This window comes from Lissotriton helveticus, chromosome 3_2 (genome assembly GCF_964261635.1).
Source record: "Lissotriton helveticus chromosome 3_2, aLisHel1.1, whole genome shotgun sequence".
Lineage (NCBI taxonomy): Eukaryota > Metazoa > Chordata > Amphibia > Caudata > Salamandridae > Lissotriton > Lissotriton helveticus.
This window is the reverse complement of record NC_136062.1, coordinates 189429275-189441547: the sequence shown is the minus strand read 5'-3', so window position 1 is coordinate 189441547 and position 12273 is coordinate 189429275. Positions and strand designations below refer to the sequence as shown.

The following is a 12273-nucleotide window of genomic DNA, read 5'->3' as shown; positions in this document are numbered from 1 at the left end:
AAGCAAGCGCTGAGCGAGCAGATTGCATTGTGAGGCCCAGCAAAGCTCTAACTGTGGCATTCTGAGTAACTTGCAGCTCTCTGAAAACAAAGTAGAGGTTAGAGTGAATTGCCGTAGTCCATATGAGATAGTATCAGGCATTGAACCACCATTCTACAACAATCAATAGGGAGCCATTTGAGTGTCTTTCGGAGAGACCTTAGGAAGCCAAAGCAGGTGCCTACAACCTTCTTTGCCAAGGAAACCATGGTTGAATCTTTATCTAAAATGACTCCAAGGCTCTTAGTTCAGGTTTAAGAGGGGACACTCCCCCAAGTAAAGAGGCAAGAGGAGCTCTTCGCCCTGCCTATTGAGCCCTTGGTGGGATTGATCCGGAGAAACGGCAGAGGTAGCGGTATAACAATAGAAGGACATGAGGACATGAACATCTTATCTAATTCAAGCTGATCTCCTTTTATGGCTATCGAATGGATCAGATGGAGTTTAGGGTGCTACACGGCTCTTGGGTGGTTTGGGGTCGAGTCTGGCCTGAAGGTTAACTGCACTAAGACATGAGCATTTCTGTGTATGTGCGATACCACTCGGCCCCCAGATCTCCCATCAGATTTCGTGTGGTCTTCGCCAGCCTTTAAATATCTGGGAGTGAGGATGTACCAACACCTGGAAGACATGCGGGAGGGAAACCCGGGAAGGGCCCTTCGCTCCCTGAATGCATGTATAGATTTTTGGAGGTCCTTACGACTGTCACTTATGACATTTGTGTCAATCTCCAAGATGGTGATGCTCCCTCGTTTAAGATTACGAACCTGGCGGTCATGATTCCCATTACTCTGTAAAGAACACGGGGCCCCTGAAAGAAAGGATACTACCCTAACAGGGAAAACAACTATTTTTGAAAGTGTTTTGCACCGGGTTCAGTGCTGGATAATACTATTAAAGCAAATAAACTTTAGACCACCAAACTGCTATATACAAACAATACAACTAATATAGAAAAATATATTTTATTTTTATTTTTCTTCTTATTTTTTTCTTTTTCAACGTATTTCAAGATAGAAAAACATTAATAAATATACTTATTACATACAGCTTATTCTTTTCATAAAATTTGAACTTCAAACATGATTATTAATCTTTAAACCACAGATTGTTACATGAGACATGATTATACATCTTTGAACCACTGATTGTCATATGTTATGGAATAACCTGAGAAAATCTGTGTCTTCAGTTGTTATAAATAGAGTAGTCAGGATCAATCTAAAGTGAATTACCTACTCTCTGTTAAACGAGGCACAAAAAAAGAGAGAAAGAAATAATATTTTTTGCCAATTATAAAAACATTGGTTATAGCTGTTGGCTACCAACGCGTTCCGGCAAAGCTTTCTTCAGGGTTTTCATACCAGTGGTTACCAATGTTATATAATCCTTATGAAGTTTTCAGTAGAGATTTTTGCTAGCACTACTCTCTTTGTTGGTTATCTCTATCCAAAGGAATGATACTTCAGATCAGCATCTAGGGACCTGGCAAATGAATCCTGGAGTTTTTTTTGACTACCTCATCGATATTGACACCTTCCTTAACGTAAGATTTGTTCAATAATTGGCTTGATAATTCCAGTTGACGACTTGATCAGTCTATGGTATCTCTCTTGAATTCAAGGCAGCTCATATTATATATTGATATTAGGGTGTCTCTCCTTGTTATGCACTTCATTGAGCAATGCTGATCAGACCGTCGGAGCTACGTGCAACGCCCGTCTGACTACAGTCGATTGCCAGCCTGGCCAGCCTTTTTGTCTTTTCCAAAATGGTCATGATTCTCATTGCATGGTTCAAACAGCTTGATGCCCTCCAGCGTGATTTGATTTGGGATGGTGGCCATCATAGAGTGTCTTTGGAAGTCTTACTGTGCCCCCCAGGTGCTGGATTATTGGGGGGTCCCAGACTTCGAGCTGCATTACTTGGCAGCACAGCTGCAATGTGTGGCTAAATGGCTTGACCATACCCACACACACGCATTGGACCTCCTGGTCTGGCCGCATATCGGAAGATCCTGTTGGCCTGCTTGCTGCACCCAGAGATTGCCATCCCACGGCGCAGTACGCTACTGCAAGTGGCAAAGCTGTAATGTGCAAACTCGTGGGCCCCACTGTACGCTCCGGCTTTTCCATTGGTGGGTGTCCCTCATGGAGACCCTGTGGCCTATTTCTCCTCTGCCCATCTTTCTGAATGGGCAAAGGCAGGCCTTGCAACTTGCGACGGTGCGGGATTGTTTTTTGCAGGTACTCCCCATTCCGCTGGAGGACTTGTCTGAAAGGTACGCAGTACCCGGCGGGGTCAGTTCTTACTTACAAAGCCTTCGTGCGGACGTTTGTGAGCCTGTGGGACAATGGATGGTAGTAACCTTAGCCACACATGGTGCACCAACTGCTTTTCTCAATGGGTTGCGCACGTCACTTAGTGACATGGTGCTGCAAAGCACTCAATAAAGTAGGGAGAAAACCACTGTCAGCTCTTAGGGCTTGTTGGGAAGGGATCCTTGGCCATGATGTTGCAGGGAATAGGATAGGTGCTCACCTACCCCAAGAAAATCTCACGTATTTCGAGGTTGAAATATATACAATTTAATTATGTACATATGACATATCTTACACAGCATAGAGCAAAAAGTCCTATATGATGGGGAATCCCTGCTACTGGGCTTTAGATGCAGATATTTGTCATATGACATGGGGGTGCACTGCAGAATTTTTGAACTGAGGTTCTGCTGCAACTTCAGGCAGTGCTGGGGTGCACTTTTCCCCGTACAGTACAGACCTGCCTTCTAGGAGGTTTACTCAGGACCAAGAAACTCAAAGTGGGCTCTCGATTTGTAAACTTGGCTCTGGCATTGGTTAGACATAGAATTGCAATGTCGTGAAAGTTGGAGAGGGGACGAGAGCTGGAGCCTGGGTGAGGGATGTAACAACAAGGGCAGAGGCAGAGGGCCAGGCCCTTAGACAGGGGGGATGCCCAAGAGGTACATAGGCACCCACTGGCTGAGCTATGGGCAGAGATCCTGTCGAACTGAGGACGTCAAGACGGGAACACGGACTTGGAACCAGGTGACCCTGTGGATGTAGAGGGAGGAGACAAGGGGCCCTCTGTGGAAGTTGAACTGGGAAGGAGAGATCATGGAAGGAATGAATAACCCGACCCCAATGGCAGTCCAGAATGCTATATGTGGCAGCATCTCCCCAGGCATCCTATTCACATGAGTAAGTAACTGCTAATATTGCCCCACCGCGCTCCCCCCTCGGACTTGGACATGCCAGACTTGAACGCCACGAGATTCGAAAAGGTTGAGGACCAGTATTCGCTTGCACCACACAATGCATTCACTCCTGTGGACCGGACTGCGACCGACCCACCCTTCCCCCCTCTCTGCCCTCCACCAGAGACATAGTTAATATATTTTTTGACTGGTTACTTAGTTCAATTAGTTATGATTTTTCCAGGTTTCCCACCTCCCCATTGGCCCATCCTCACAGTCAAATTTGGCACGCAACACAAAAACATCTTCGAGAGCATAACAAGAACAACCACTCTTGCATCTATGAGAAATAAGTTGGGTGGAGGGAATGCATAAGCTGACTCTTACCGGAGATCCTAAGATATGAGAACTATAGATACAGCCAGCACGTGCATCGTACCTGTATGTGAGTGTTTGATAGAATTAGACACAAGCAATCCTGTGTTCACAATGTTTGTAAGCAACCATTTGTAATTGGAAAAGTGGTGCATAGAGCAATGTTGGTTTTATGTGAATGCCCCAGTTGTATATGAATCCATTTAAATCCCAATAAACATATCTTAAAAAAAAAAGTACTGGGCCAGAGGAATTGATCCCAGAGTGACAGATTGTTCCCAGTCACCATAATCTCTATTTTATCCCCGTTCCAGACAAGTAGTTAGTCTTCCAAAGGTTGAGTGAGTATTGGGTGACAGGGAGAAAACGATCTGGGTGTCGTCCGCATAAAATGCGATAGTGAAGCCATAAGCACAAATGATATCCGATATAGACCGGACGAACACATGAAAGAGCGTGGGGCTCAACGACTCCACACCACACTCTAGCCGATGTATCTCTGACAAAAAGGGCCCTTCTCAAATCTGAAAGCTCCTGTTTGCTAGGAACGAGGTTAGCCAATTTAAGACTGCCCCTGTAAGTCTAATTTTTCCTGACCTGTGGCACAGAATTGAGCGGCAAACCGTGTCAAAAGCTGTGCTCAAGACCAAAAGTATGAGCACAGCTGTCCCGCCCCGATCCAATGTCTTCTTAAGATCCTTAGGGGCCAATAATAAGGCTGTCTCTGTACTGCAACCAGTGAGGAAACCAGTCTTCATCTGGTGCAATAGGTTATTTGAATCCAAAAAGTCAGAGAGAACACCATTTATCAATTTTTCCAGGATCTTGCTGACCCAGGGAAGTAGCGAAATGAGTCTTTAATGTTCCGCCTTAATTGGGTCCAGCGAAGGTTTGTTCAACTATGGGTGCATGATTGCATGTTTCCATGCGTTTGGAACACAACTGTTCTCCAGGGATACATTTTAGACAAGCATTAAGGAGGAAGCAACAGCCTCTCCTCTTTTTAATCCTATATCAATGGGAGTCGGGTCTAAAGATGAACCCAACTTAACTGTATTTCCTGTCCTAAGGATGTCTTCCTGAGTCACTTTTGGGAATATTGGGAGTTCCATTACAGGCCTTTCTACTGTGGCATTGTTGTCTGCTTTAATGTATGGATCTGCTGTTCCTGACTCATCATAAATGAGTTCGACCTTTCTTAAAAAGTGATTGGCCAACGGCTCACAACGTTCCCTAGAGAAAGGAGGGCCACCAGCCCCTGCAATGTTTGGTTTTATAAACGAGCTGACAATGGCATATATTTCTTTAGGAGGGTGTGAGGATTGACTGATCCTGTCAGCTAAGTCTTTTAGTACCTTGACCCCGTTCAGGTCCGCGTACTGTTTCAGCTGGCCGGACCCGCCGGACGGAGTTGGAGGCCCGGACCCCGGTGAGTGTCAGCCGAGCAGCACCCCCGGGGCCCGAGCCCGCTGTGACCGCCATCCCCGGGGGCGACTTCCACTGCCCGCAGAGCCTCCGAGCCCAGGGCCGTCCTCCCTCCATCCTGCGCCGGGGCTCGTGTGTCCACCCGCCGGTAGGGAGAGAGGCCGGGCCGAACACACGGCTCAGGCAGGGCCTGGCACCGTGAGCCCTGGGGCTGACCCTGAGGCCACACCAGAGATTTATGTTTCTCCTGAACCTGCAGGATCACCATGCAGCCCCCGCCGAGAAAGGTGAGCCCAGGCCGCGCTCCCCGTGGCCGCCCCACATCTGCAGCAGCCCCTGCAATTCTGGGCCAGCAGAGAGGGCCCGTGCGGAGCGGCCCTCGGGGCACACACACCCCTCTCCAAAACAAAGCAGCAGGGCCATGAAAACACCAGATGCAGGCAGCAGCCCTGCATCCACATTCGAAGGAAAGAAACTACGCCATGGACTCTCCTGGACTTCTTTACTTTTTCTTTTGTCCTGGCCGCCATTTTGCTGCTGCTCTCGGCCGCTTTTCTCTGGACTCTGACCCGCCATCTTGTCCATTCCCTCGTCCTTTAACCCTTTTCCCCCATTTCCCCCTTGACGATCCTAAAATGTTTCTTCCCTTTTCTGATTTGCCTTTTCTCTATACCCGTGTATCACTCCCACCCTCCCTTGGTGCTGTGACTGCATCCCCCCTCCGACCCTATTTAATGGAACTATGCTTTTCTATTTTTTTTGTTGTTTTTTTTGGGGTCTTGACCTGAGAAAATCTACTATGTGTATATATGTATATAGAGATAACTCTAATCACTAGTAGATAACTCTAATCACTAGTATATGCAGTAGACCTTTGTACTCTCTACCATTCCTATGTGACTCTTAGAGTATATCCATTCGTATCCCTACCCTATGTATATTGAGATAACTCTAATCACTAGTATATGCATAGACCTTTGTACTCTCTACCATTTCCTATGTGACTCTTAGAGTATATTCATTCGTATCCCTTCCCTATGTATATAGAGATAACTCTAATCACTAAATGTAAATTGATACTTGTATAGCGCACTACTCACCCGCAAGGGTCTCAAGGCGCTTGTACAAATACCGCTGTGGAACCCATCCTGGCTTTCCCTGTGAGGTGTCCACTCCTGGGCACCCCCAAGGTGGAGGCCAGGCATCCTTAGCGTTGTGGGGGCCGTTGTGGAGATTAAGCAAGCTATTGCCCAGAGTTGCAGAGTGGGACTCCATGATTGGAATAGGCACCGAGGCGAGAAGTATCAGGTCCATGGAATTTTTTAGCCCAATACCCGCCGACGTGGGGAATTGAACCCTAGACCTCTGCATCAAGGTCTGCCGGTCTAACCATTGAGCCACACTTCTCCACTAGTATATGCAGTAGAGCTTTGTACTCTCTACCATTCCTATGTGACTCTTAGAGTATATCCATTCGTATCCCTTCCCTATGTATATAGAGATAACTCTAATCACTAGTATATGCAGAAGACCTTCATATTCTCTACCATTCCTATGTGACTCTTAGAGTATATCCATTCGTACCCCTTCCTTATGTATATAGAGATAACTCTAATCACTAGTATATGCAGTAGACCTTTGTACTCTCTACCATTCCTATGTGACTCAGAGTATATCCACTCGTATTCCTTCCCTATGTATGTAGAGATAACTCTAATCACTAGTATATGCAGTAGCCTTCGTACTCTCTACCATTCCTATGTGACTCTGAGAGTATAGCCATTCGTACCCCTTCCTTATGTATATAGAGATAACTCTAATCACTAGTATATGCAGTCGACCTTTGTACTCTCTCCTATTCCTATGTGACTCTTAGAGTATATCCATTATATCTTCCTTGAGTGACTTTACTATTTCTATTTGTATCTCTTCCTTGAGTGACTTTACTATTTGTACATTTGCAATTTTTCTTTCTGTTTGTATCTCTTCCTTGTGTGACTTTACATCTTGTACATTTGCAATTTTTTCTGTTTGTATCTTTTATGTAACGCATGTAATCCTAAATCCTGATATTTTGCAACTGGTTCTTTTGTAAAGCGCTCTGACACCTTTGGGTAAAGTTTGCGCTATATAAAATCACATAAAATAAAATAAAATAAAATAAAAACTCAAGGGATTAACTTTCATAAGCGAATGGCACATGCAAAATATGGATTTAATTGAGATGTGATGATTTCTTGACCTAGTGAGCTCGATTGTGACTGAGCTCCCACATTTGGTAAGGAATACTTTTTATTCTGCAACATCGACCTTTTATAGATTCATCCTCTTCTTGCATTGAGTAGCAAGCAGCAGTATACAGCCTGCGGCGGTAGAACAGAGATGCAAGTCTGAATCTATGTAAGATACTGCACAAAGAGTGTTGCAGATTTGGCACTTGCTGTTATGTAGTATGGATCTTTCATAGAATCACTTGCTTGCGTCAAGTGCCAAGCCGAATAAGAGCTGAAGATGATAGAGAAGAGGAAGGTTTGATGAAAGCTTTCCTTGTGCAAATGCGTTCATTATCCAGAACATTGTTCTTAGTGTTTATATCCTTTTAAAGATTTTCAATTTGAATAGGACTGCCATTCGGAGTTTAGCTAGGATTACCAATCATGTGATAATGAACATTTCAAAGAAAGCATGGTTCTACATTTTTCCCCTTTATCAATCACTACTAATGAACACACTGCAGCTAGAGGTATTGAATATACACATCATTGGTAAATCGACTAGGTCTGGCCAAAGATGGATATATATATTCTTTTTAATTGCAAGCATATGACACAGAAAAAGAAAACAAAACATTCTAGCACCTTACCATCGTAGCCATTTGCTTGCAATAAATATTTTAAATAAAATAAAATTAACCATTGCATATAATTAGAAAGCAAACTGTACAGGTGCTTACTAGTAGGCAGGTGTTCCTAGAAGGGGTATAGAAATAATGTTACGTTTTTAGGGACTGTAAAGGGAAATATGAAACTTATTGGGGTAAATAATAGTTACTATTGGCTTTGAACCACAGCAACCTACATAAAGGCATGCATTGTTTCATTACCAAGAGCCCCTCCCTTGATCCTGAAACTTTCAGAAATTAATTCCCCATCTCTGAGCGTCTTTCTGCACCAGCATAACTGAAAAAAGTAGACAACATGCAGTTATCTGGGTTTTCAAAGCTAACTCTCTTCTCAACCCGCTCAGTCTGGGTGTTGCCCTCTCCATGATTCAGAGGTAGCATTAACATCAGTTTAGAACAAACTGCTTATGACTTTGTCTCAAGGCAGAGTTGTTGCTCTCATCCCCCTTGACCTCGCAACAGCCTTTGGCACTGCGAGGACAGGCTTTGAAGCAGTGTCAGGCCTTCTTAACTGGTCGTGATCAAACGTTCTTTAGACCTTTCAGATCCACAGCCATACCCATGTTGGGTGGGGTTCCACAGGAGTATTCACAAAGCCCCACATTCTTCATATGGCTCCTCTGGCTGATTTAATGAAGTAATTTCAGCTGCTGAATATGTGCTATGCCATTGGCCAGTAGCATTGGAAGGATACTAACGACGACATGGCCGTCAATTGGAGGGACTAACAAGCCTAGAACCAGTCGGGAGGCATCATTTAGGACCTAAGCCAATGAAAAAGATGGGCGGAGAGTGGGCGGAGCTTCCACAAAGCTTCCACGCTATAGTGTATTCTGCATGCCTCGCAAAGCGAGCAGCGCATGCGCTGCAACGTTAGGCAAGACCTAAAAAGAGAAGCTGTCCAAGTAGGACATCTTCCCCTTTGAGAATTGTGTCACCACGGAGGAGGCAGACATGTTCCATCCCCATTCCCCCCCCTGCCTTATGCGTTCTCACATAGTTCTTTTAAGGAATATGGACTGCTTTAAAACTTTAAAAAGTAAATTTCATATTTGGAAATACAAACACAGGGCTGTTGGTCTGCTGTTCCTTGCAGGACACAATCCCTGACTTTGTAGCCAATTGCAGGGGATTCTCAAACAACAAGCTGCCACATTAATATTCATTTGGCAGGGCGCTCTGCTACCCCCGAAAATGGACATTTTGCCAAATGACCTTTCACTACTTAAGTAGTATAACAAAACCAAAGACTGCTCACAATAAGTTGGGGCACAATTTATGACCATTTTTTACAGCCACTCTTTTCACACATCAGACCATTTATGTTTTTAACGTAGGTCAAGCCAAGTGACAAAGTGTGTGAAAATAGGAAACCACTGGAGGCAAAAAGCATGTTGCATACAAAGATCAACCTCAACTATATGGAAAGCTGTAAACTATCCATTAAGCTGCTATAGATGAACCTATCCATACCCTGCCTCTAAGGCCCTCATTTTGAGTGCCACAGATTTAGGAGCAGAGTATGGTGGGGACGTTATCTCCACATCTACAATGTCCAAATTCACAGGCTTTTCCCCTAATCATAGGGAAAGTAATGCCCAAATGTGCCCCTATTTCTCATCTGCTTGATGCAAGTGATAAATGGGGCAGAGGTTTTGTTGAGTCGAGTGGTATGGGTGATGGGGGTAGGTTACATTATGTGAGGGGAGAGCAGTGGGTAGCATCTGCAGCTTACACACAGCCCCCAGTGCACCGCACATGGGTCAAAGTCCATAGATCCCCAGATCGGCAATTACCCAGCCCAGAGCTTGTGACCTGATAATTCTGCTTGTGATGACAAACCTGCAATCTGGAGTGGCCTGGAGCGGTATTCCACCTAGGGGATAACGCTAGGTGCCACTCTTAATAACAGCCTTAGTAGTGTACCAAAAAACTGCATCTCAAAGCTGATAAACATCTTGAGGGCCACTGTCTCTTAGCATGGGAGCACAACATTGGTGATTACATCAGTATGATGCCTATGGCATTATGTTGAGGAAAATACCAAGGTGATGGGTGGAATGATTACATCATTTTTTTTCACCCACTATGCCACTTCAAACAGAGACCAGCCATGTGTAAATCAACTCTGATCCTGAGGCAATAGGAACAAGCAAACCTGGATTGCCAGGTAGTAGCATGATTTGGAGCGTGATTTTGAAAATACCAGTGACTACAAATACTAGAAGTAATAGCATAATCAGAGTATTTATATCCTTTCCCTATTTCCTGGCTCTATCCTACTTACAATCTGTGGGAAGAGGTTATATGTTCTTACAACGAATTCCGTTGCAACGCATGCCTTTACCACGCATGCGTTGCAACGGAATGGTTTATCAACGCATAACATTTTCCTCTAATTCATGCGTGGTGACGTCGTATGTCGTTAAGAAGAAACGGAAGTTTCTTTCCGTTTCCTCTTTAACGACGACGATTTCAGGTGAGGTTTTTATTTGGGGGGGAGACCCCCCCAAACCCCCCATGTTTATTTTGAACCTTTACCACATATGCCTTTACTACATACCTCGTAGTAAAGGTATGCGTGGTAAAGGCTTTCGTGTTAACCACGCATGCCTTGTAATGCATGCGTGGTTAATGTATTCGTGGAAACGGCCGTGTTGTAATGGCCGTTTCCCGTGGGAAGATACAACAGGGTGGCATAGAGAAGTAAGGGAGTAGAAGAGTAGGCAGAATCAGACAGAGTTAGGTAAATTAACTTCCTAAGACATTTGTTTGCCAAAATACACATCATCTCATTAAAAACCATGCAAACCATACTGTCTGAAAAATTCCTTAAATAAAGTTACAACTAAACTTTTGTAATGCATAGCATGTCCCACAAGGAGCATTGGTGTTTCCCTAATTTAGCCGTTCCTCCAAGCTGCCTATTTCAAGACTCCAGACTTTCAAGCCAGAGTAGGCTTTTACCTTCACCCCTGTTGATGGGATGCCACCATATTTAGAAATCTGTGCTTACCTGCCTGATCATCTCAGTTCCATACTCTTTCAGGCACATGCATCAATATTGCATTTTGCGATTCCTTAATTGCGAAAAATAAGGAATCGCAATTAAGGAATTGCAAAATGCAATGCATCAAGAAATCGCTATAAAAATTGCGATTTCTTAATCGCAATTAAGGAATACCTCCCCATTCATTCCTATGGGCCTAGAGGCCCATAGGAATGAATGGGAAGACATTCTCAATTTGCGATTAGCAATTAGCGAATCGCAAATTGAGAATGCGATTTCAAGGGTGCAGGGGTGTCCAAAGGACACCCTGTTGCACCCCTGAAATCAATCTGTGCACATATGTTGCGCACACACATGCCCTTTGGGCATGTGTGTGCACAACATGAAACTTTGAAAAAGGCACAAAAGTGCATTTTTCAAAGTTTTTGCAAATTACCATGATGTTTAACCTCATGGTAATTTGCTCTCCTTAATAGCGAAATCGCAATTTTTTCAAGTTTCATGCATTGCATTTAAGGAATCGCAAAATGTGATTCCTTAAATGCAATCGCAATTTGAGAATTCGCAAATATTTGCGAATTCTTAAATTGCGAGGGCCTTGACCCTTCATGCATTCCAAAAGCAGATTTTGCGATCGCAAACGGACGATTTTTGCGATTCGCACCGTTTGCGATCGCAAAATCCTTTGATGCATGTGCCTGTAGGTCTCCTTAAACTCTCAGTCTCACTATTTCATGGGCTTGTACTCACAATCTCCATAAACTTGCCCTTGATGCCTGTACATGCAGTGCCCCACAAACCTGGTCCACATCTACACCATCCTGTCCTAAGTCACCAGTTCATCAGCTGATGCTCTGACAGGTATCACCCCATGCCCTTGTCCTGCCACACACCCTACTGCCACCTCACACTTCCACGCTCACCTGAACGAGGAATCCAAACTCCAAAGTTGGGATGTTCTTGCAGTGTCCGCTCACCTACAAGAACAAAGAGAAGCATGAATAATGTGTCACAGAAAAGGAAATACAAGTCGTCAAATCTCATTTGCTCCTAAGAAACTATCATATGCCAGTAACGCATGGATTGCAGTAAGAGACTCACGTAAGACAGCGTTCATGACTTCAAACTAACTAACTGCTAACCAAACAAAATGTAGGACCTGTTAGGGTAAAATATAAAATAAACTCACCAATAAAAGGTAAAACTGGAATGCAGTGAAATATAAAACCGAACATGAAAGCGAGTGCTTCAGGGTCATGGGCTCATGGGGTTCCTGACCTAGAATAACTTGTGAGCTGCAAGTTG

The 12273-nt window shown here is 44.3% G+C and overlaps 1 protein-coding gene across 7 annotated transcripts in view; it reads right to left on the bottom strand.

Annotated features, from left to right (window-relative positions):
- PARP6 (poly(ADP-ribose) polymerase family member 6) overlaps positions 1 to 12273 on the bottom strand; it is a 345720-nt gene that overhangs the window by 209661 nt on the left and 123786 nt on the right. For all 7 annotated transcript variants that reach the window (XR_013609848.1, XR_013609850.1, XR_013609849.1 and 4 more), the window contains exon 10: positions 11892 to 11945. Coding sequence is in view for 4 of the 7 variants with exons in the window: in XM_078685023.1 (XP_078541149.1) it covers positions 11892 to 11945 (54 nt within the window). In the remaining 3 variants the exon portion in view is untranslated. The remainder of the gene's footprint in view (positions 1 to 11891; positions 11946 to 12273) is intronic.